Consider the following 25,422-nt stretch of genomic DNA (forward strand, 5'->3'; position numbering starts at 1 on the left):
AGACGTGCAAAGTACTCCTAGCTAACGAGTCTGTGAATGAAAATACTATGGCGAGGCCATTCAAATTGAATACTTCTTGAGCGGTACTCTTCTGTGCTTCTGTTTATTATACAGTACTATTGAACGTTTTGGTCATGTTCTCCTCTTCGTTACAGTGTACGAGTTGGTTCTAATTATTAAGTCTGTGAACTAAATCCTATGATGTGACTATCAAGTGAAACTGACCTCTTTTGCATTACTTTGAGTTCTTTAAATTATTTTACAAATTAAAATTTGGATTTTCTCACATCACTTTCCGAAGTAAAAGGGTTTGGAAAAATTATTTTATTACATTACTGGCTGCTGTACCATTGTCATGTTGCGTATCGCTTTGTCCATTCCTGTGCTGTCTTATCATGTTCCTCTCTATCGTTTACATATTGAGTTGCAATGCTGCCAACTAGGGGGTCACCTACATATAAATAAACAAAAAAACCACCTCGATTAATGTTTTGTTTCTAACAGCAAGGACTAATTGAGGGCACTGTTGTTACGTGTCCGAATGGAGACAGGATCACCATTTCTACGCGTTCATCCGAGCCACGTGAAGTTTTCGCCGTTTTCAGGGCAAAGACAGTACCTTCTTCCAAATTCTTTTTAAACCTTTGAGTATCGGTCAGGCCCCGGAGATCGAGCCCGCGACCTCCCATTTTGCAGTAGCCAGCGCTAGACCGACTGACCGGTGACAGAAATGCGAGGAACGGTTTGTTTATCATGTTCCCACCGGGACTATAAGGCTGGCTATGGATTTACTCCAAAAGCTCACTTCGGAAAAGAGTGATAGCCTGGGACCCAAACTAAGCGCGCTGCAGTTATGGGATTGTTTGGGGGACAAGTCAAGCAGCCACCTTGAATTATGACGAGACGTGCCAGTTGTTGTGTGCCTTTGTGTACCCCAGAAGTAATCCCAAAAATGCTCGCGCGCCTAGTTTGGGTCCCAGGTTATCACGCTTTACCGAAGTGAGTTATTCCCTTCCGCTTCCGCTTCCGAAATATTCCGATCGTGTAATTTCTGTGGCAGTTATAATGGCTGTTGTTTCACAATGCATATTTCTTTTAGCCTTTGTTGTGTTTTAAAATAGAAGGGCTATGTTTTAATTTCAGTTTACTGTAATACAGAGTTTTAGAGTCTGTCTTCAGATAAACTGTCTGGTTACATATAAAAGCCAAAGCATTTTCAATTTCGGATTTGGGTTTTTTGAACTGGGACTCAGTGGTTCTGGATTGGGACTCATGATTTATCACAAGATGAGTCCCAGGACTCACCATAACTTTCTGTAACCAAATCATCACTGAGTTAGCTCAGTCCAATCGTTCCAGTGCTCACGCAATTATGTACAGTTGTGAGAAGTACTTACCTGGATTGCAGTCTGTGAGAAGCGAGCAAACTGACAGAAGAACTTTAGAGATGGTGAGCGCTGGACTCCAGCTGTCTTTGAGAATGTCCAGACATATTACACCCTAAAATGTACAAGCGACACTTTTAACCACAGACTGTCGACTCGTATGTCACTGCATCCCTTCTGCAATCTGATGATCTAATCGTCATTGATTTTGTCTACATACCGTCTTTCCTCAACCAAGCGCCCAGGCGCTTTTTTCAAATTCAGCTTAAAAGATGGGACTTATTCGAAGAAGGGTGCTTATTACGTTTTCCTTTAAAAGAACTAGAGAATGATCTAGTTGTTCCTTGAAAGTTTACGGCATTAACCAAGAGCGAGAGCAATAGGACAAAAATTGAAAGAAAAGATAACTCACATAAAGAAACTCTGCAAGCGCGCACATGGATGTAGAAATAACTGGAAGGAATAGACGTAACGGAAAAGAAACTTTTCTCTTTCACTGACTTGACTGCTGACCAATTTTTTATACGTGAGGGAGAGGGGAGGGGTACTTAGTTGATATTATGGCCTTGGGAGTGAGCGCTTATTTGTTGGGGGGCGCTTATTCAAGGAAATACGGTATCAACGACTAGTACTTTCTTATGTCCGTTCATCTTCCCGTTTATTTTCCGAAGGGAAAAAGAAGCCTTTGCGCTCACGTCCCATCATCCTCAGCGCGCTTACTATTATTCAAGAATTTGGGTTGGAGGTAAAGGGGGGGGGGGGGGGGTGATTAGGTCAATTTTGGCTGGATATGTACCGCCGGCTTCCTTAGCCGCAAAATTCCGCAGATGTGTATCTTGCGTAGCATGGAGGTTTTGGCAGACTAGTGAGCGGCGAAGCCGCGAAAGCGCGGGGACTCCCGCCCCAGTCTCCTCGCGGTATCACTGCCCTCGCCCACCTTGCCTTTTTTGCGCGTCCGACCAAAACCGCCATGCTACGCAGGCTAGAAAATGTGCGACCCCATTCTAGTGACTGTAGAAAATGCAATCCTATTATAATCAATCAAGTCATGAAAATGTGACCCCATCCAGCGGAACAGCCACATTAGCCTATTACTACAAGGTACTCCCCCGGCCCGGGGGACCCCCGAGGACACAGAAGAACAGAAGAGAGCTTATTCCTAGTGAACCCTTGTTACTAACAGTCCTCATTTCAACAAGGAGGAAAAACCAAAACGAAGAATCAATGCAGTTATGGTAAAATAACTTCATCCTATCATATGTAAACAAATAAGATTTTAATTAATTTCACTGACCTGGCTGTTAATATTGCAGTGGTATATTCTTGTGCGGAAAGACACCTATGTGCAGCAAAAACAACACACACTTAATTTGCGATAATCCTCATAACTATTGTACTGAGTTTCACGAATAGTCTTTCACGCACTAGCCTTTATTTTAGCCTTAAGACAAGTCTCGTTTATTCAAACCTCTTCAGTTTGGCTAAAACTGTTACAATACGTTGTTACATTCAAACAAGCAAACGCGTACGCTCACCCAAGCAAGCAAGCAAGCACGCAAGCAAGCGAAAATACCATTTAAAAAGTTTTCGAAAATCGGGTCGGAAAGAAAATGGAATACGACTTTTTGGGTCGTTCCAGAGGGAAATGTCCGGGAGCAACGGAGCACCTTTAAAGGTAGTGCTGTTTTTCCAGACGGAATATTGAAACGCAAATTCGTGTACCATTCGTCAAAGCCATCTTTGATGCGAGTTCCAGGCGTTCACGGTCGTTTTTCGGTAAATGGAACTGATTTGTTCAAATGGTAAACCCACTTCTTGGGCTACAAGTCCTGAATTTTGCGTACCACAATGCCCAAACTGTGAACCGACCGGTTTGTCCATGTAAATAGTAGACAACCAACATGTAATTTTAAGTTTCGCGTCTGTAGAAACTTTAACTTTAACCCTTTGACGACCACTTTGGTCGTTTTCGTTCCAAAGAGCGCGAGAATCTGAGATTCTCTGAAGTCCAACAAAATTGTAGAAAAAGCATCTAAACTAATCCTTACGCCGAAAAGAAGAAAATAATAAAGTTTATATTTTCTGTAAACGACATTTCGGTTTGAAATATAAACCTTCGCAAGGGGCTAAAACAAATACAAAATATAGATTTGGCCTGCATATGTGCATAGCTACCCCTCCCCCTTCCCCGAAGGGATCAGATGGCCTTACACTGGCTAGACAAAAAAACTAAGGTGTGACTCTTCAGAGCCCTTTTGACATAGTGTCACTGATCTATTTTGTAATATTAAAAAAAAAAACAACAACAACAACAACAATTTTGGGACAATTCCTTTATTTGTTACATGGATGACAGCCGTGTTTGCGGACAAAAACGAAATTCTGGGATAATTATTTTCATTTGTCATCATATTGCTGGCAATCTTAAGAGTTCGAAACAGTGATTGTCCGATGATTATCTGCTAAGTTTCGATCCCTTATTACTGTAAATCGGCTCTTGAACAAGGACCCCGATGGTTAAGGTTTCAGGAAACAAGAGCACTTTTATATAGAGCTGCAAATTGCTCGTTTGTTTTTCTTTCGATATCCTTCGAAAAGTGTGAGAAAGGTATTAGAAAGGGCAGTATTCCCTTCGGTCGTAAATTAATACCAGGGGTTATCAAATACATTAAAGCCGGATGATCGGCCGGAAACACTTGTATTAAGGTTTTGAAAAAAAATCCTCTGTCTTCAGTGACGCCGAAACGAATCAATTTAATCTCAGTTGAAGAATTCAATTAATCCTGTTAAAAGGTCGTGTTATTTTACGGCATCGAATTATCCACGCAGCGAGAAGTCAATATATTTTTGGACTTTACGTGTTTCGTCTATAGGTTGTAATTTATCCCATGATCTTTCACAAATCAGCTGAACGTGTATTTTTAGCCGAATCATCATCATTTCAAAACTGATGCATGACAAAAACGTGTGACAAACTACACAACGAACGCACATTATATTCTAATTTTCTCAGACGTATCAAATCCAGAAACAGCTCAAAGGTGAGAATTCTAATATAACGTAAACAACGCGAATCCAGTAAGGTAATTTGGCATAACATTTATCATCGCACAAATTGTAATGGGCCAGGTAAATTGTAGGTAGGTGTTGCCTGGGATGGACCGGGCGGTTTTGATCGTCAAAACCTGACATTTATGCGAAAGAGTATGGGGCAGGCAATGAGGAAAAGAGAGTCTCTTTTCTTCCTGCCTACCCCAGCGAATGACAAGGGAAAAGAGGCCTCTGCAGGCAGGGTAGCGACCCCGCCGAAGATTAAAATTCTATAAACTGGAGGGTAAGATCCATTGACCCTATCCGGCCGTAGTAAAAGGAAAACGGAATTAACTTTAGAAATCACTAGTTTTGGCATTGATTGAATCAAATATTGCTGAAATAAAATATTAGCACTGAAGTGGCCTAGAATTCGCGGTATAAGAGATTTCTATCATAGTTCCTGCGTTTTTTCTATTCTAACCTGCGTGCAAGCCTTCCTTTTGGGGGGAGTCGCGAGAAGTCATGCGAGAGCCAGCCGCACGCGAAAGGAAACGCGCGTTCGCTCGCCACTCGCAATGGAGAGCTTGCTCGCGCGTAGGCTACTTCTATTCCGGAATACGCACTCTCCGATCTACCCTAAATTTTGACTTACCTTTGGAGGTTTGAAAGGATAATCCATAGGAAAAGAAATATCAAGGTAGAACACTCCACCTTCGTACACAGATTTCTCAGGACCCAGAATCGTGGAGCACCACTCGTAAAGATTGTCGCCTTTGGGACCCGCGCTGTGAACAAATGAAAACGTAGCATTAATCCTTGTACTCCCTGTGAGTTAAAGAAAATTTTCAGGCTTAATGTTGAAAAATACAGAGAACAACAAGTACTATTTGAGAGTGCTGTTCAAGAGGTTTTATTTGAATAGTCACATAACAGCGTTGTCTACAGACTCAAAAGTTGGAACCACCCACTTTAAAATAGAGGGTACCATCAGGAGCCGATTGGCTCCTGGTACCATGCAATGAAAGTACAGCTGAAGAGGTTTCATTTGAATGGTAACACGATGGGATTTCGTCCACAGACTCAAAAGTTTATAAAACTACATCCGAAATGGATATTCCCACTTGAAAATACTGCTGAAGAGTTTTATTTGAAAGGTAATACCATAGGATTTCATCCACAAATTCAAAAGTTAGAACTACATACTAAATATTTAGTACCATGCCGTGTAAGTACTGCTGAATCGAAGGGGTTTCACTTGAATGGTAACACGATAGGATTTTCTCCACAGACTCGAAGTTCAAAACGGCATAGTTAAAATTACGTGTCTAAGTAACTTTACTTGACTGGATGTGACAGCTTTAAGAATCATAAAGAAAAGTAACGAAACATTTTGGGCGACAACCATAAACCATTACGTAGTTTAGATATTTCTGACTGCAGGAATGGCCTTGGGTCCGAAACCGTAAAACGGGATATCGGCTGAACAATTGGAATCCCCCATCACTCCACACCCCCCTGCTGGGATCTGATCGTGACTAAAATGCAGTGAGAAAGGAACAACTCAAAAATAAGAGTTCAAAACTCAATAGGCTCTCAATCACACTCGACGCAGACAATCCAATAAGCTGAAATGTGCAAGCACCTTATGGTTGATTCGCTATTACTTACTCTTCGAAAACCTCGCTTCTCTTTTGCGCAAGCCGACATTACAGTAAAAAAGAAACACAAGGAGCGATGTTATCACAAAACGATATTATCACAAAACGAAGCAATTCAAAATCAAAGTAACGCCACATTACTCCAGGCTCAATTGTCAACGGATTTATCTTAATCACTGAAATATTTATCAGGTTTCTATTTGGCAACTTGTTTATTGACACCCAGACGAAAGCGGAAGCGTCCCAGAATACCGATCAAATCTATAATTTTTCCCCTTCCCAATTTGAATCAGCAAAGCCTCCACTTCCATTTTCCTTTCCCAATCTAGACTCAGTTTTACAGACACACTCTCAAAATCCCCCTAAGTGACACAAAAAACCCATTTTAAAACCAAGATCGTTTCTGTTCCTATTTCTAGAGACCAAGGCACCCATAATTTTGTCCATTTAAGGTACACCGAACCGTGCGATTTTCTTTTCCCAATGTAGACGCAAGTTAGACATACCCTCATAGGAGCCGATGTCACGAGGATATAGACTTGCTACAAGTCGACCTCACGAGTTTCTTAGCGAGCGGAACGAGCTTTTTAGGCCGCGAAGCGACGAAGGACTTTTTTGAAAGTCCAACGAGGATATTGCTGTTTTGAGCTCTGTGCGGAAGTCATGGCTTAGTGCCTTTTCCTTTGCACAAAATGTTCCTTTGGAGATACGAAAAAGATATCAAATAATTTTGGTGATTTGAGCAGGCATCCGGGGGGGACTCCGCATATGAAAGGGGTGGGGATGCTCGTCGGAAATTTTGAATTAAACCCCAAAAGGAGACCGATCTGGGCGTGGCCCAAGCTTTTCTTGACCCCTATAAGGAGAAAATGAGAAACCTTGGATTATATGAATGGGGTAAATAAAACGCATTAAAAATATACTTATCAAATATATATTTTTATATTTTTTCGCGTGCAACCCTAAACGAGACCTTCCCGGCTAAATATAATAGCGTTTTGCCCAGAACACCCTAACTGAGACCAAAATCCGAAATTTACACCCCTAAGCGAGACGACTAGCATCCCCACCCCTTTCACATGCGGAGTCCCCCCCGGAGCAGGCATATAGCATTAAACTTGAAAAAGTTGGGCGACATTGTTTAATTTTTAATCCATGTATATTCTTGCCATCCTAACAACAGACGACAGGAAACAATTTCAAGGCCTAAATATAGTCTTGAATAACAAAACTGGATCATTATTTTTTTTAATTCAATTGATACAAAAATAAAAACTGATTTGGCTTTTAAAAAGATAGCAGATATCCTGACAAAGCCCCTTTAACACCCCGAAAGTGTGACTAAGAAGGCCCTTTTTTTACACTAGGATCATCCGTTTCAGTAACTTTCTCTGAACACAAAGTCTCCAAAATTCTGCCTGATGAGCTACACGCGAACCCATTACATCTGGACCCTGAGGGCCAAAATTAACCAGGTGAAGGAACCTTAGTGTTACAGCGGGTGAACTAATGGTATTATTAACGGAAAAAAATAGATCCTGACGGTAAAAAATAGAACGGTCAAAGAATAAGCATGTCAAAGTGAAGGGCAGAACAGACTCGGCCCAGTCAAAAATGATTTAAGCTGTTACGACTTTGAGTTTATAAAACAATGAACATACCGGTAATCGCTGAAGAGTTTGACTAAGTGATAAACCCGCCAAAAAGATGCCAGCTATTTACATCGTTTTGTTATTTGAAGTATTTTAAGTAGCTTTCTATTTATATTAATTAGCACTATATTGATCAGGGTTTTTTTGGAAACTTGTTAAAGAAGGAAAGAAAAATTGCCGGTCCCGGAATAAACGACACAACCGGCCTTTCCGACTTTCCTTACGCTATAGTTAAGGTAACAGCTATTTGTTTACTCTGCTGTATTTTTTGAGGTATTTTAAGTATTTTTGCCATTAATTCAAAACGCCATATATCCGTCACAAGTAAGTAATCCTTATATTGCACAGCAATACTTTATTTTGTATTATTTACTGTCAGATTTTATGATACAACTATAGATTTATACTATAGTCATAGTTCCATTCTATAACTTTAGTAGTTTGTACTGTAGCTATGGCTCATTGCACAAACAACGTTTTATAGGTGCAATTATTTTTAGTCATAGCTCGTCAAAGTAACAGCTTTGTTTTCAAAATGAAATATTGGACCAAGTTAACTTAGTTTGCAGTTGGTTTGTTTCGAAGACTATCGTTGAACTTCCTGGTGTAAAATAGTTCTGAATAACAAACCGTTTGGAATTTATCAAAGATGATATATTATAGATATATGATATGTTTAATCATTTGATTAACCTTTTAAAAACTTTACTTTTCACTTTTAGTCGAATATCATTTTTACTTAAAAATGCCTCGAATATCATACGACCCTTCACAAAATAAGCACTTGTGATCTACACGCTTTGATTTTCATGGTCATATGTTTGTCATAATTGACGTATTTTTGGGTGCCCTTTTAAAAATTCAATTTTCCTAAGCTCTTATTTAAATAAATAGCAGTCTGCCAGAACGAATCTCAATATTTGCTTGATATCTACCGTGGTAAAGAACCTACAGAATTGACATTAAAAATACGTCTTCTGAAGCTAGAACCGGAAAAAGATTTCAGTAAAATCAAAGGCAAAAATTGGCGTACGACAGAAAGCACAGACAACGATTTTTCATTTTTGTTTTAATACCCCGGTCATCTTACTCAGACCTTACTTCGTGTTATGAAAATTCCGTACGGTATTGGTAATATACCATAACGTCAAAACAAGATGAATAATTAAAATCATAGAAGTTAAAAAGAGCTCAATCTTTCTGACAAAAAGGACCTTAATATCTGTCTGACCTGCCTACAGCTGACGTGAATCTGTTGATTTACATAAAGTATATCAGGTATAATATCAACAATTGAGTACCCAGGAAGGCTTGCTACTTCGCCAGTTAAATATATCGATTATGCCGTTACTGCAATTAGAGCAGACATTACAAAATGCTGGCGAGAAAAGAGTCGCGACCAAGCGAGGTCTCTGTTTTCGTACAAGAACCTTGAAGCCAAGGGTAGCTTGACGGCTATTCATGCATGGCAAGTCTTAGCATGACTGAACCATAAAGAAAAACAATGAGTCTTTTACACATTTTACTCCCACGTGGAGCGATTAAATGTCGTCTTTACCCCTTTTAAATAAATAATTTATCTATGTATATCATGTTCGCAGAAAATTCCTAATTGGAGGAATATTTGATGACTAGTGTGGCCGACTTGACAGTTTTGGGGCAAAATATACTCGCTTCCGAAATAGTTGATCTATATAACATAAAGAGAGTTCAATTTTAATAACAGGCCGGCTATTCAGGAAACAAAAACCGCAATTCTATTGTTTTCAGTCCAAACAAGAAGTGAAGGAGTTCAGCGTGATATTCGAAGCGGAGAATTTACCTGCAATTTGGCGGAGGGTCCAAGGAGATCTCGGCTAACTCTCGCTGAATTCTGAAAGAAAAGAAGTACATTTAAACAGTCTAAACAAGTCAATATTGCCGGTACTTCATTCACAAAGGCAATCGCTCTTCAGTGCATATGCTAATGAGCATGAGGGACTCGTTCAAAACCCGCGACCTGTCTGTTTCGGTCATCGCGATAGCTCTGTCTATAATTCGAAGACACTAAGCTTTAGACCCCTGGAAAAGGTGAATTACGTCCCCCTCTGTTCATTAAACCCATTTGTCGGGCCTGCTGGCGAAAGAGTGCAGAATAGCGCCGTGGCAAAGTTAACATGCAAATTAGAGACAAACTGAATCTGTCCCTTTTATATCGTGCGCTTAATTTCATTTGTAAAGATCAAGCTTGGCTGCTACCCAGCGTGGTCTTTACATTCAGCCACCTGACTACGTTTCTTCTATCTTTTCCTACCTCTTGGCAGAATTGGAGATTGACTTTAGAGGGCGAGGGCTAGCTGCTTTGCCGCGAGGAGATCGCTTTCCTGTACAGCTCTCCTGCGATCTTCTATCTGTTTCAGACGAAGACGAACTGGAGGACGCACTCACAGCTCCCTGTTCTGACATCATCCCCAACTCTATTTAGGTAACCTGGAAATCAAACACAGAGGGCTTAATCAACAAATCTGGTCACTTCCCCGTCAGTGGTAGTGCAGGGAAATATACATTAACACCTACACCATATCTAAGCCTCGTGCCGCGAGAAATTCCGCCCGCAAGAAAAGGAATTGTGATCGCGTCTGAAGGGTTTAAAAAAATAGGCAACCTATGTGTGTAATGTGAAGTCCTTGAGTTGCCCACATCAAAACAGGAGGCTAGGGCAGCTAAATTAGCACACGTGATACGTAAATCTATGAACGATTTGATTAACACTAAGAGGGCAGTGACTGTCACAGATGCTGCGGTCTGTACAGGCAGCCGGTGGCCCTGAGAGACACTTTCCGTTTTCCTCTGTTCTCAAGAAGCTTGTCATATGTAGCCGGATCGAGTTCTCAGCAAAAATATCCCCTCTAGTCGAGTAAGCATTTCCGCTGATAAAAGCACCACATTTGAGCTTCTTAATCTCGTTCATAGTCCCCTTGCGGAAGCTGGCTGTGTAGAAAGAACATGTCGGCCCGATAATCACCAGGAACAGTTTAAACTTCACGGTTAATTATGATCAAACTATTCAGAGAATATCGACAAAATTTATACCTACACACTCGCTAGATTATGAAGAATACCTCTGGGCAAATATCGGCTGGTTTTAAAGGACTTGCGAAGATTACGAAGGGTTTGAAGATAGCGCGAGATCTTGTTCAACCAGCTGCTTGCCAAGCCTGTATGCGAACTCTAAGGCGGCGCGCAAAGGATTGTGAATCGTCTCCGCCTGTCAAAGAGACGTCATTAAGTTATCAACAGAGTGCGTCATAACACTAATTTGCCGGCCATCGACATAACAAATGAACCGACCAATCAGCGTACGCTTGCGGTGGGCTATTGAGTGAGGTCGAGTGTCGTTGAACAGCTGTCGATGTTTCCCAGGGGAATAAAACAATTGCCATATCCCCGTGATTGGCATCCCTGCATGGTGGATACAATATACCGGCACAAGATCTTTGTTTGTTAGTCTTCTAGCAACTAAGATTTGAAAGAAAGATTTGCAACGATCAAATGTTCCATTTAAAAAAAAAAAAGAACGGAAGAAAGCGATTCTGCCTTCTTCTTCATTGGGGACAGAACCCCTCATTCACCTTGAAGCCTTGAAACTTTACACTTTGCATGTTAATCCCGGTTTTACCAATTTGCTGACAGGTTACGAAGTTTGCATGGGTCGCAATTTTTGCAGTCTGAAAAAGCAGGGGATATTATTATAACGCCGACCAACCGCGGAATCGTTCGAACCCTATGGCACTTCTTGGTACCATAGCAGATAATTTGGCGAATTGATGCGAAATAGAACCCTGTTTTAAAGTTTGTAAACTGTGTTCTTGCGGTTTCAAAAAAATTACCCAGAAATTTAATTTATTTCAGTTATTTTTCCCACCCGAAAATAACTTCAAAATCTATTAGTAAGTAACGAAAGTTTTCATTTTGTACAATGTGTTGGCTAAACGTACAATTTGTACGAGTGAGGAATTGATTTTCCTGCCTTACTCGTATATCACTTCGAGCAGCAGACACAAAAATAAAAAAGTAATGTGGTTTGCATTTATGATTACAAGACTTTAAACTCTTGACTTATAGAGCTTACTGTCCATCGAAAAGCGACTTCATTTTTTGCCGTTTTCGCGTATCGCTGTCCTGAATTTATGAAGGAGAAAGGACAATTCATATTTGCTTAAAGCCACATAGGGTTTCAATAGATGTAACAAAAAACAGCCTTAGCTGTTTTGTCGAAGTGTTGTTGTACATAGTTGTTAATAACCTTTTAAACAATGGTTGTATTGCGTCGAGTTAAATGAGATGTTTGTCTTTGTTCAAAGTGCTATTAAAGTTTTTACGCTTCGCTGACTTATACGCTCGAGAAGTTACCGAATTCCCAAGGGGTCTACGAAGAATGAATCTATTTCTCCGATTAGTGCAGATAATGAACTATTAATTACAAGATTAGTGTTTTATACTCTTGTACCCGGGCAAACATTGCACAGAAAGTTGTATTGTTCAAGAATTCAAACGGCATTTTGAAGAGACGTATGCAAATTTTGCTACTGCCGAGGTCATTAAACATTTATGACATACAGTACTTCACATCCGTTTTAATACGGGAGGCATTTGAACATGATGAATCAATCTAAGTGTCTTTCGGATGAGTGATACACAGCTTTACATTTATACACAGTGAAAACACACAAAAATTGTACTAATTTAAAAGTTTTGAAATGATTTTGCGGGCCACAATATATCATCGGTGATGACGGATGACTGAAAATCTTTTTTGATGGCTTGCCATATAAATAAATAAAACTAAATACTAGATAAACACAGTATTCTTCTGAAGTGACATTGAAAATCTTTGTTGTAACATTTATCTGCATTCTGGTAACACAGTTTAATCTACAAAATCATCGCAAATTGAATTTTCATTTAAGTTAATAAAATACCGATCGAAACGGACTCTTAAAAATCTGGTACATTCACTAAAATAGCCTAGCAAGCAGGACAATAAACCAACATTAATCACATCTAACAAGCTCTGAGTTGACAATTGTGAAAAAATGTTTAATCTTGTTTGCTATTTGATTGTGGTTTATTTTGGTTAACATTTCACACAAAAGAATAATTTTGCTGGGAAGACGGTTGCGGCGGGTGATGTTATGGACGTCTATAAAGTCGGTTGCCAGACAGCAGAATACAGAAGTGGGAAATTTACAAAAAGTCTTACATTCGTTGGTTAAACTTAATGCTGATTCGAAAAAAATTGGCCCAGTTCCAAAGTATTCTTCCTCTCCTTTTTTATTTATGTTTCCACTGCTGTTCCAGCTTGTTTTGCCGGAAACCAGACGAGAACGGTTGGGAAAATTATCGATAATTCCCTAAGCTTGCGCCATTGACACCTGGAAAAATATCATCAACAGCCGAAGAAATGCTGGTAAACGGTGTTCTTGTACGCTGTACAAATCTGAATCGTCTTCTGCGGGTGCAAAAATTACCCAACAAAATCGGTACCAGAGTTTCTTTTCTTGTTTTAGCTGGTGCCATTGAATTCATGGCAGACATCACAGAACTTTGGGCCTCGCGCTTACTCGTTCAAGAAAGCTCTTTAAAGTTTAGTACTGAATGATATTAATAACCACAATCGTGTCTTTACGAAACCTGATTCCGATAACATGATAATTTTACATAAGAAACAGCAATGAAGAAACAAAATACTCGCAGGCATGTTTCACTTTCAATTCTTTTAACAAACTTATTTGTTTTTCTATTCGTGACAGATGTTTGAGAAAATAAAAAAACCATCCCTTCTGAATTAAATATTGAAATCTGTTCAAGTAGTATTACCAATTAAACTGTGGGTCGCTCTTCAGGCTTTTGCTGTAGTATGCGAAAGAAAGCCTTAAGTTTCTAGACGGAGTAATCTTTTGGCGACAAACATTTTCAGTATCGAAGAGTAGACGAGTCAGTGAAGCAACTGACGCTCATAATGATGACATGGCAGATTGATATATAGAGGAACCAACTGTAATATATATTGTGCTTCACTTAAACCAGAAAAAATAAGATCTGCAATCCCCTTTAAGAGGTTTAAAATTTATCTGTCTAAGCCGGCCTGCGATGTGTGACGTAACATGTGAAGTGGTGATAATGACGTTGGGTCGGAAGATATCTCAAATCTGAAATAACTCCCAAAGAGAGTTTGTGGGGGACAAGCGATACTGTGTGTAGTCAGTAATAAATCCTTTACCAGCTAGATAATTTGTTTTTAGGCCTGTATTTCTGTGAACTAAATTAGTATGTGTTCACGCTATTTCATTAATTAATTGATGACGTCGTGTTGACAGGCGGAAACACTAAACATCCTCGGGGCAGACGGCCATTTGTGACGCCTTACATGACGGCTGGAATTGTAAGCTCTAACTTTCTACTCCTCTTACACGGCAGTGCTCCGTCGAACGAGGCTTAAATTTGCCAGAAATACACCTCAGTTTATTGTGATTGTCAAGGTATAGGATCTGTCGAGGCTGGAATTGTATTTCGGTCGTTTGACAGACAATGGAGTTAGTCGAACTGACATCTAGAGGGCGGCCATGTTTGTTCACTCCTGTCCTCAATCTTGAATTGCCTATTCTATCGTCAGAGTTACTCGGAATTTCTCTGAAAACATCTCTGGATTGCAGCTAGCTAGCCTAGCTTGGATGTGGTCCCAATTTCGCGCTGAGTATCGGACATACCTGAAATACTTTGCAAATGGCGGCCCTCTCGGTCTTGGATCGCGGTTAATGAACTTAACTCCACTAAGCTTTAACAATTTCACTGCGTTACTTTAACGGAAAGCCTCAACTATGCTATGTTTATTAAATATAGTTTGTATCTAGATGTCTGGGCGGTCATCCGAGCAAGCAAATCGTCCTGCAGCTGAGTCAGATGAGACGAGGGTGCCCAGTTTAAAGAGAGACCTGAAGAAGGGGAGTACTTCGCGCTCACCAAAGACCTTATCTACTGCTGTGAAAAGGTAAACTACAGAGGCTGTATTACGAGACACATTACATCAACTAAGGGGTCAGTCTTATCTTAATTATATTTCTGGGAGTACACCGAGTTCACCATAGTGCCTGTGTTGGGCAGACCCTTGTCTCGCTTCGTGCTTCTCTTAGTTGCGTGTAACTAACTGAGCGTGTTCACTTGATGCTCAATTTCATGATTAATTTGCATGTTAACTTTTCCTTGCCCGCGCGCGCTAATCACGCGGTGTTTGGCATCCACGAATGCTTTGATCTGTAGCGAATATTTGTAATAATCGCCTCTTGTGATCAAATTGAGACAAAATGCTTTCATTCAACGAAAGGAAGCGCCAGTCTGCGAACACGACTCCAAGGCGTTTGTGATGCTTATATTGACGAAAGACCTTATCTTTGTTTGCATTAAACAGATGAAAATTGGAATTATCAGCTCTGTTAGTAGGAGTTAGTCTTTAGAATATTTATTTCCTCAATAAATAGCTGTGTTTTCTCTACAGAATTCAGAGAGAATTGGCGGAGATAACGCTCGACCCACCGCCTAACTGCAGGTAACGACTTAAGCTCTCAACCCCTTGTTTGGAAAACAATAGAATTGCGGCTTTTGTCATGTGAAAATAAGGAAGAATTCGACATTCACGCGGAGACCGAATAGTTCCAACTTTTTTCCCAAAGAGACGGTTTTTTTGCATAAAAACTCTTTAAAATGGAGAAAAAGCGGATTGGGTCAATTATTCTCAAGTGATAAGTCATTTAAGGCGACTCACGGTATTTTAAAGTGTACGAAGGCTTTGTCTTCAAAACCAAAACTAATTATTCGCTTTTGGCACTGTGTGTATTTTGAGACCGCCTTATATTCGGAGGTTGTTTCTTTTTTATTTGTTTTGCACAGCAAAGCAAGCTTAAGGGTCAAGGTGTACTAAATTTACTTTCGTAGTAAATTGCGTACCGTATTTCCCGACGTAGCTATGTCGATTTACGGCCGAAGAGGCCCAGAATAGCTCAGAATCAAGACTTTCCCTTAATTTATGCAAAGACAAGCACCTGCTACGCATCACGTATTAGTTGCCGAGGCGAGTTTACATAACAACTTCAACCATGGACGGACTTACATGGTGTAAGCGGCCAAGAAAAAATAGATGCCATGAATATTGGACACATCTTATTGGTGTAGCGATTAACGAAACAGGAACTCCCTGCCGCTCCTAGCCTCGGTTTTATACCATAGATTTGTGCTCTAGTATTCCCGGTGAAAGATTATTGTTTTTATTCACATTCTGTCCGAGCAACGTCCTCATATTTATATTTTCGTTAATAAAAGACTTAATTGTTGAAAGCTACATCAACATCAAAAGGCCTTTGCTACATACATGGATGAACATGACGTCGTTAGTAAGTTCTGCTGCACATTCGTGGGAAACTTGTTTTGACATGAAAGAGGAAATAAAAATAATCGCCGTGGTCCAGTATTACATCAAAGACAGGCAATCTTCTCCTTAGTTTTCGACTTGGGTTTCCCGTCTTTTAGTTTAAAACCTTTTTTGTCTTTAAGCAAACTTATCATCACTGCTCTTCGATTCTCTTTTTGTTTGGTTTTGAAAAAACAAAATTACATCAGGAAATAGAAAATGATCCGTAGAGCTTATCAGGAGTTAACTCTTGGCTTCTTGCTTGACGTTCCGTGTCATTAATTTCTTATCGTTCATGGGTATTGCTGGCGAAATTGCGGCCTGAAAAACCCGCCGTAGTTGTGCTAAAATGAATTAAGCGCAACTGTTTCCACTGTTCATTCTGTCTTAACAAGGTTTCCGACATCCTTTGTTTGTTGAGTATAAACATGTGGCTTTGAGCATACTGGTCACATTTTACTGTGTATTGGACTATGAAGTTTTTTATGACTGTATTATTAGTGATGTCGTTATTTGAAGGAAGCCCATTTTTAGAGCTAATTACTGGGAAACCGACACCAAACTCTCTCTCTCTCTCTTGAACGATATTGTAACCCTGAACGTCTCAAAAAACCTCATTCACATTTATCAACCGCAGACACCCACCTGAATTACGTGGGCAGTAACATTCAGTGGGCGACACGGTCAAAGCCCCTAGCCCTAGCGGTTATATTTTACAGGAAACAAATTAACACGTAACCCAATCTTAGAAAGAGCTGTTATCTGTTTTTCCGGTTGGCATTTCATTTCGTCTGACCTAGAGTGCGTGAGTGAAAAAAAGTACGCCGATCGCAAATTTTCGAAGTGGTGATGGAATCTACCAGTGGTTTCACAGTAAACCCGCGAAAGTAGGGATCTCTTCACCGCTAAGTGCCCGAGCGTAATCGCTCAAAAATGAATTAACATAACCTGGTGAGAACGCATTATGATTCAAAATGCGCACTACACGCCTACGCAGAAGTCGTTTCTATAGATCCTGTACGAAAGACGTTTACGTGTTTTCACGAACCTCGCGCGCTCACTAAAAGAAGTTGATTGCTTGGCAGGGTAACTTGTACTCGAGCGGCGAACCCTTAAGACACTTACGGTTACAAATTCCCTGAGTTCCTGCAATCCAAATCAGAAAAAAAAAAACAATCGTTTTGTAAAATACCACACAGTACAAAACAGCAGTGATAAAATAGCACCGTTCTTTAGAGCCCCCTCAAGACTTGATCTTAAATGCCGTCAGACTTTACGATTTCATCTACAGTCTCTAAATTTGGAACCGCCTAATACAACATAAATAATGTCGTTGGAAAGTACTGCTCAGTGGCTTTCATTTGAATAGTCACGTCTGAGGATTTCCTCTACAGACTCAAACGTTACAATTAAATCGCGGTTTTTAGTCTTCATAGGAGAGAAATGCTTTTGTTTTTGATCACCAACATGGCCCCTGTGATGTCAACAGCAAAGGAGCAATATAGAGTGGAGAAGTGGGACGTCACGTTACTATGGTAGCAAAATTTCTGGTTCACAGGTTTAGATTGGCAAAAGAACTACTTTGCTCCTGCATCACACTTTTTTGTACATTTCTTAGCCGGTGTTGCACGACTGCACCATGGAACTTCCCAATTTCACTCGCCCGCTTTGTCGAGTGGGTGAGCACTACACAAAAATTTTCTTTTTCTTTTTCTAAACTTAGAAACGGTCCTTTCGGATTTAACCCAGAAAATTTCGCCAACATTTGGCAAATTAAATGAAATTAAATAAGATCGATGAACTTTGAAACAGTTCAAATCCACTTTTTAAGTGACGTTTTGATTTGTTGTCATCCAGAAATTTTGCTACCATGGCAACGTGACGTAACGACTTCCCCTCTCCATTGTATTTGTAAAAAGCCCCATAGTGCAATTCGACACCACTCTGACCCAGTCTCACGCTGATCCTTAAAGTGGCCCTCATGCAAGATGTTTGTGTCTGTTTCTTACAGCGCGGGTCCCAAGGGAGATAATCTTTACGAATGGAACTCCACAATCCTAGGACCCCCTGGTTCAGTATATGAAGGAGGAGTGTTCTTTCTTGATATCCATTTTCCTACAGATTACCCGTTTAAGCCTCCCAAGGTACGTAAAACTACATTTGCATTCACTTCCTTGCTTAGTCCATGCACGGCGTTTTCCCAGGCCTTCTCGGTCAATTCACTTCGGCGACGAATCCGAGGCGAACGGGCGGGAAACGCCTAACTTCTTCGCTCGGAGCACGTGACCCGAAACGAATTGGCCGAGCGGAATAATGAGGCCTAGGGACTAGGCAATTCACATCCAAGTATGACAACGATACGACCTAAAACCTTAACCCTATGAGCCCTATGAGTGATCAGCATCAAATTTCTCCTTGTAATATCAATGTTTTGTTAAACAGAGTGGTCATGAGAATTACGGACATGATCACACAAGATGAATTTACTTGATATTTTATCAACTTCTCCCGACTACTTTTGTAGGACATGAATAGGGGCAACAAATGAGAATTCAAATTTTGATCTTAGGGTTTAAAGGGTTAAAGGGGCTAGGTCACGCTATTTGCCATCCTTTTAAAAAGTTCAAAAGTGTGTTCGCATCAATCGAATTCCAAAAATAATGAACCAGTTTTGTTATTTAAGACCATATTTAGGTACTGAAACTGTTTCCTGTCGTCTGTTGCAACAGATGGCGAGAATGGACATGGATTGAAACTTGATAAGATTGGGCAATGTTTTCGTAACGTTTTAATGCTATGTCTGCTGTACCCCTTGGTGAATTTTTTTTTGATATCTTGCAGCTGAGAGTAGACTTGTATTTTTTCAGGCTCCTGATTTTTTACATTGACACTGAAACTCTGATGCTTTCTGTATTATCATTCAGGTCACCTTTCGAACAAGAATATATCACTGCAATGTGAACAGTCAGGTGAGGTGCTTTGCCGTAGGCCTTTTTTTTCAGAATTTTAATGATAGGTTCGTAACTAAGCTTTAGTCTGAGGCATTTGACTTACCTGCTAATGAAAGCTCAGAGCCGGGTACATTGATCGCGGCCACAAACTTGAAAGCTGTGAAAGATTTGAAGCCAGGAGTCATTTCAAAAGTAGGCCGGACAGAAGTCCAAATAATGACCGTCACAATGCATTAACGGTAGCTTCGCTTTTAGCTTTGGCTAAATCTATATGTTCAGCTTAGTGTGGGAGTTGGTCACTCCTGGTTTTTTTGACGTTATGACTAAGATGCTGTACCGTTGTTACAGGGTGTGATATGTCTGGACATTTTGAAAGATAACTGGAGTCCAGCTCTAACCATCTCTAAAGTTCTTCTCTCAGTTTGTTCTCTTCTTTCTGACTGCAATCCAGGTAACGTAGGCAGTAGACTCTTTTATGTAAACCTGACCGTGGTGATACATCTTATGCAACCCTAGCACCCAGGTAGGGTTACTCTAGCGCCAGGGTAACCCGCCTGCCTTTTAAACACGTCTCCCCAAAAAAGGAAATGTGCGAGTGTTTTTGGGTAACCCTCTTGCAAGAGTAACCCTCCTTAACCCAAGCACCAGAGTCACCTTCCCTCCTTGTAAACAGGTTCTTAGGGGCTGATAACATGAGTCAGATTGGCCCGGTTTGCCAGGATGACTTTTTTTGCCGAAGTGACTTTTATCCCTTTCTGACATGAAGCGAGCCAGACCGGCCATGTTAACAGAGACATTGAAAGTAGTGCGCATGAGCAGTATGTTACCCGCTGTCCTGTTGCTGGTTTTGTTCGTCGGCGGCTCGCCTAGCTTTTGTGTTTACACGGAGAATTTCCCGCCGAGGAGCTGGTATCCCGGTATCGTGATTCGGGGATCCCAGCTATCCGGATTGGCTCGGTTGTCAAGTAATCACGATGTTGATTTTTGTCGAATTATTGAACGCACCAAAATTTGGACAAATCGAGCCAGCCGCCCTTAAGTAATAAGGCGGTAATAATTCTACTAATTACCATATTTATTTGATTAAGCATCTAACCCGAAAATAAGCACCCAGCCTCGAATAAGCGCCCACCCTTGCCACTAATTGACTGCAAATTGACCTTACTGACAGTGCGAATAAAAACTGACCAAGTGTTTTGCTGTTTTTTACCATTTCGTTTCAAAATTTATTTTACTTGCTGAATATGGTGAAAATTAAATAAGCGCCCATTCTAAAAATTACAGTATGTTAACTTTCGTGAAATTTCCTGGTTTCAGCTGACCCTCTGGTGGGAACCATAGCGACCCAGTACCTCTCCAACAGAGAGGACCACGACAAAACAGCAAGGGAATGGACCAAAAGATACGCGACATGAAAAATTTCCCCTGCAACAATGTAAATAGTCAGCATTTAGTCAATTGGGACGTCTTTAATAATTTAAATATAAAATGAAGTATTCTGCGTTTCACATGGACGCAAAGAAAAAACCCGTTGTCGCGTAGACTTGGATTATTAATATCATTATTATTATTTTTTCAAACGCTTTCAAGTTTGCGCTCGGACGAAAAATTCGGAGGATATTACTTTTCTTTTCATTCTTTATTTTCTTCGAGTTATATTTTGCACTGAGGCCACGTTCACACTTATTAAGAAAACGCACCAAAAATTCCGCCCTCTTGGTATCGTTTTCGCATCGTTTCAGGTCGTTAAGCTAATTTCCAATTCACACCAAAGCTTGAGCATGTTTAAAAACTGTTAGTTAAATACTGTTTAAAGTTATTTTCTCTATCAACACTGCTTACTGTCTTTGAAATTACGTGACATGTTTAAATTCATTTGAATCTTGTGTAAAGACCCGTATTGCAGTTTTTTCATTACAGTTTCTGTTTATTTTTAACCTGGTCTAACTAAACTTGTTTACTTGATCTGCTTGGTTACCCATTTTTGATGGCAGGGTCACCCTCCTAGCCTAGCCTTTGTATAGACCCCCCCCCCCCTCCCCTGAGAAAAATTGATTTGTTTCTGAGGGGAGAGGGGCGTCTGTACACAGGCTATCGTAGTTTGGACAAACTTTTTCTCCCTATAGACACCTTGGCTCGCCCAGCCGGGTCAACTCGGTCAAGGCGAGACAAAAATCAATTCAATGAGAGATATGCTATTCATCATAGTTTGAATTTCATTGCTAAGGCCCTGTTTACATGAAGAAAAGTTGTCCCGAAGGTAGACGGGTCACTCGCCTACCCAAGCTACGGTGGACGAGCCAACGTTTTCATAAATTTCCTTACAAAACGTGGCGAACCGTTTAGGGTGATCCTCCTAGCCAGGTCAATTGTTATTGATGACACATAAGCTCGCCCTGCCTGGTCAACTCGGTCAAGGCCAGACAATCAGAGCATGGACGAGTACTGTTGTCAGCTCTTGCCTCGGGCAAAGGGGTGAACTTTCTTCTCAAATAAATGTTCGCTTAAGTTGAATCGGCTGTGAGGGTAACCCTCTTTGCCGGGACATTGTTTCTTCATATAAACGGGCCTTAGACGTGTGTGCGATACCGTCGCACCGCCTTGTATACACGTCATACATACGTAGTTATGATGTCAGCATTTTCGAAAACCTCGTCCTTACTGGCGATAGTCTCCACCCTTGTCAGCGTTTTCAAAAAACCGCTGTTTTGATTGTTTGGGTGTCAAGGAAAAACCAAAACACAGAAAAAATAAACGTTAGTGTGAACGTCGCCTTCCTTGTTTTGTATCCTCAAGTTTTGTAACAGATATTATTTCACAAAAATTATTTTTAGTTGTTACTGTGAGGTTTTCATCTATACATTCGAAGCGATAGCTAAATTATTTAATATTTAGAATCTTAAAATTCCCCGATAGCGTCAAGATTATTGTTTATTGCGAAAATTGAAATAACGAGCCGGTTTATTGCCTTGTAAGTTCGCTTGAAATAAAGAGAAGAATTAAAGGTTGTTTCCTAATCTTGTTCTTTTTGCGGTTTTGTTTGTTTGTGTGTGTTTGTTTGTTTTTTCACTGCTTTTCCAAAAGACTGTGGGAAAGTCCTAACTAGTTGTCTAACCTTAAAATATTTATAATTACTTCAATCCTGGCCAGACGTCCTTCATAGTCTCTGGAGGCTTGTAAGAGTCTCTGTAATCTCCCACCCAGATCTCATGTCGACAAGAGATCTGGGTAGGAGATTACAGTCTCTCTTCTTCTCTACAGATGGTCGACTTACTACACGTCCACCTCTCATACGTTGTTAAAAGAGAGCGAAACGAGCTTCAATGATGTCGCGCCGCCAGCGAGCGACGAAGTCGCTACGCCTGACTGGATTTGAATCATAATATAAATTCACATGCTTTGTCGGGAGTGGCGTCAAATACTACTCACTCTCCTATTGGTCATTTGTCATAACTTTACCGGTGGAATTTTCGACTGGTTAATTTCGCACCAAATAGGTATGAAAAGTCCTTTAAAATGGCATAACCAAGCAGGAAAAAAATAAGGGACTTTTAGAAAGTCTGTAGAGATGGGAAATGGAGAGATCCAACCCTGGGAATTTGATTGCCTTTGACCGAAACTTGGGAGTGGTCTGGTGCAGAGTCAGATTTCTGAATCAATAAACAACTCGGCGAGTTGTTCTCGCACCGAGTAGTACATAACTCTTAGAAAACGAAAACGTGTAGTCTTTGTTTTAAAGCGCTTACCATTTGCCAGAACGGATTGGCTAGACAAGTCCAGAAGTTAGAAGAATTCCACTATCAATAAGGACTTTCAACGAAGTCCAAGTTATTCAAAAGGTGAATAGCTCTGTCCACTGGATTACGCAAGTGGTTTCTCTAATACTTCCGAGGCCTGATCAGTTTATTCTTAAATGGTATACACGGCAGTGATGGGTTTCAGTTAAATTTTTAAGAAAAGACTAACGTTTCATTTTCAAATTGACCGGTCTGACCGGCCAGTTCTGACCTTTGGAAAGCGCCTTTAGTAAAAACCAACTGGTTTGCTACCTTCGATTCTTTATCAAGTTTTGATGGAAATATGCAGAAACAAGCCTTTCTTTACTCAACTTGAATTCACGGAATTAAAAAAAAAGAGTAGATATTCACTAAAAATAGACAAAAGGAGAAAAAAAACAGAGAAAATTTATATCCTATAAATGGTTAGAGGTCAAAGTTCATCATTTTTTATTCATGCCGAGACTCATACCCCGTCTCATATCTTGTAACTTCCAATCGATTTTTTACATCATACGTTTTTCTTTATGACGTGATTAGTCCTACTACACCCGGCTGTACAGTGCTAGTGGAAATATTGTAACCCAGATCTTTTCACGTTGTTTGATCATTCTGAGCAGTAGTCTTTTTGGCAAACATGTATAGTTAAGCAATAGATAGTGGACAACTTCCTCTACCTGAGGCAATGTTATTAACAGCCTCATCTGTCACCCTATAGAGATAACGAGATAAAGACATCCGCTAGCTCGAATGTCCAAGGTAGGTACAATTTCTTTTTTTTTTTCCAATAATTTTTTTCGTTTTTAATTTATCCCTCTTCTCATGACGTTATAGTGGTAATTTTGACAGAGGTATATAAAAAGTTGTTCTTTAATAACAGATTCTGAGTACTAAAAATTATAACTCCAATTTACCCAAAGCTGGTTTTCCTGTGTGGGTGGTGTGCCTGTGCGCCATTCTTTTCGAATCGAGCGATTTGTTTGTTTGTCGAGATGATTTTAAAACGAGGCTGATGACGAATCTTTACGCTAATGATTTCAGAAACGAAGCTTAATGTCAAGCATTCTCATTTTTAAGCACCTTCCGCCAATGTACGTACACGTCTCTCCGCCTTCCAGTTCGCTGCTTGGGTAAGTACTTTGTGCCAATAGCTACGATCAGGAAACAGTATTTGACGATATGTTTGTTCAAAACATTGTGAATAGGAATTACGCCTCCTCTGGCTTTCTTTTCCAACTGCTCCGTTTTTTCAGTTCGGCCTTTGTGGGAAGATAAGGATTATTTTTGAAGTCATGGAAACTTTTGTAACATTTGCCTGTAAAAGCGCATACGTAGGACCGGGAATCTATTTTTTCCTTTCAGAAGGCATTTCTGTCTTTTTTAATGACATTTTTTTCTCTAATTTTATTTACTAACATTTCCGCTTTTATTCTTGGGATCATTTTAATTTCCATGCAGTGTGTGCGCGGATTATTGCAACGTTATTCGGGTTTGAAATTGTAATGCTCTTATTGTGTCATTTAATTGCGCCGCTAGGTTCACGCATTTTCGCGCACGCAATCAGATTTAAGTTTGTTTGCATAAGTCTGTAAATCGCAATCTGTCGTATTTTAGCATCTCCCTTCCAGCCCTGCAGCGCGACGTAACTTTAATGTACAATATAAAACACTCAAAGAGTGATCACCAAGATTTGTAATCCAGATAACTATATTTGACAAGCAGTTGGTTAAAGTGGTTGGCCTACTTGTACACTTCATTGCTTTGATTTCAAGTGTCTCTTAATAAGTTTATTTTTAACAATTGAAGCATTTTCGCGTTCATCTGTTTATTGATAATTTTATTGTTACTTATAATCATTGTAATACCAATAGTTTTTGTTGTCTTAATGGGCGGTTTTCCTTTGGCAGAAACCACCTTCTTATAACTAGGAATTTCTTCCTGACGTAAACTTATTTTCTATTTATCGGTGCTTAAACTTCAGGGAAAATTGGTAAAAGCATTTGGCCTTGAAGATTTCTGGGATTGTTCGTGTGGACCGGCCGGCGATGTAAGTGACGACAGGTTTATGCCGATTTATCTCTGGATACCTTCGACCAATCATATGCTGTGCTCTAGCAGAGCCCGGTGGCCCCTGGCGCCTAACTTTTGCCCTACGCGACTAGAAAATCTCAGATTTTTCATACAAATCATATGCTGGGCACCCTAGATTTTACAGTTTCAGAGCACTGGGCTCCCTTCAATTTTCCTTAGAGCACAGCCTTCTGACCTTTGGCAAAATCCTAGATATCAATGCGCCGAAGACTTGTACCCATTCTCCCTGCATTTTATGGAGTGCGTCGCGCGTTCGTCCGAGATTTTGTTATAAGGAAGTTGGTTAGCAGGTGTAAAAAATGTTCCTGAAAAAAGCAACAAGTATTGACTGCCTGTAACAGCTAAACAAAGCTTAAATTAGGATCCGTTTTCTTTCGTTGAATGTAGCAAAGACAGGCGGATTAAATATGATCATCTTCGTCTCCACAAAATA

The 25,422-nt window shown here is 40.2% G+C and overlaps 2 protein-coding genes across 5 annotated transcripts; one reads left to right on the plus strand and one right to left on the minus strand.

Moving 5' to 3' along the window:
- Positions 1–162: 162 nt before the first annotated feature.
- On the minus strand, positions 163–10,943 carry LOC140924145 (ubiquitin-conjugating enzyme E2 E1-like). Its single transcript, XM_073374171.1, has 7 exons — positions 10,805–10,943; positions 10,022–10,197; positions 9,551–9,601; positions 5,071–5,203; positions 2,680–2,724; positions 1,398–1,500; positions 163–451 (listed from the first exon to the last, which is right to left on the minus strand). Exons 2-7 carry the CDS (start codon positions 10,174–10,176, stop codon positions 354–356), a joined length of 585 nt encoding a protein of 194 aa, XP_073230272.1. The 5' UTR covers positions 10,177–10,197; positions 10,805–10,943; the 3' UTR covers positions 163–353.
- LOC140924147 (ubiquitin-conjugating enzyme E2 E1-like) lies at positions 10,056–22,147 on the plus strand. 4 transcript variants are annotated; one of them, XM_073374173.1, is made up of 7 exons: positions 10,056–10,192; positions 14,611–14,758; positions 15,263–15,313; positions 18,183–18,315; positions 19,096–19,140; positions 19,471–19,573; positions 20,440–22,147. In XM_073374173.1, the coding sequence occupies exons 2-7, from the start codon at positions 14,622–14,624 to the stop codon at positions 20,535–20,537; spliced, it is 567 nt and encodes a 188-aa protein (XP_073230274.1). In that variant the 5' UTR covers positions 10,056–10,192; positions 14,611–14,621; the 3' UTR covers positions 20,538–22,147. The 4 variants fall into 4 exon arrangements, with proteins under 4 accessions (XP_073230274.1, XP_073230273.1, XP_073230276.1 ...); XM_073374172.1 differs by lacking the exon at positions 10,056–10,192 and adding an exon at positions 14,092–14,249; XM_073374174.1 differs by lacking the exon at positions 10,056–10,192 and adding an exon at positions 14,095–14,249 and having other exon boundaries at positions 14,622–14,758.
- The last annotated feature ends 3,275 nt before the right edge of the window (positions 22,148–25,422 follow it).

The sequence above is a fragment of the Porites lutea genome, chromosome 14, assembly GCF_958299795.1.
Source record: "Porites lutea chromosome 14, jaPorLute2.1, whole genome shotgun sequence".
Lineage (NCBI taxonomy): Eukaryota > Metazoa > Cnidaria > Anthozoa > Scleractinia > Poritidae > Porites > Porites lutea.

Excerpts from the sequence above, each read along its gene's own strand:
- LOC140924145 (XM_073374171.1), bottom strand. The coding sequence starts at position 10,176 with ATGATGTCAGAACAGGGAGCTGTGAGTGCGTCCTCCAGTTCGTCTTCG. Across the intron at positions 9,602-10,021 it reads ATCTCCAATTCTGCCAAGAG|AATTCAGCGAGAGTTAGCCG; the intron begins GTAGGAAAAGAT and ends CTTTTCTTTCAG. Across the intron at positions 2,725-5,070 it reads ATCCTTTCAAACCTCCAAAG|GTGTCTTTCCGCACAAGAAT; the intron begins GTAAGTCAAAAT and ends TGCTGCACATAG.
- LOC140924147 (XM_073374173.1), top strand. The coding sequence starts at position 14,622 with ATGTCTGGGCGGTCATCCGAGCAAGCAAATCGTCCTGCAGCTGAGTCA. Across the intron at positions 14,759-15,262 it reads TTATCTACTGCTGTGAAAAG|AATTCAGAGAGAATTGGCGG; the intron begins GTAAACTACAGA and ends TTTTCTCTACAG. Across the intron at positions 15,314-18,182 it reads GACCCACCGCCTAACTGCAG|CGCGGGTCCCAAGGGAGATA; the intron begins GTAACGACTTAA and ends TGTTTCTTACAG.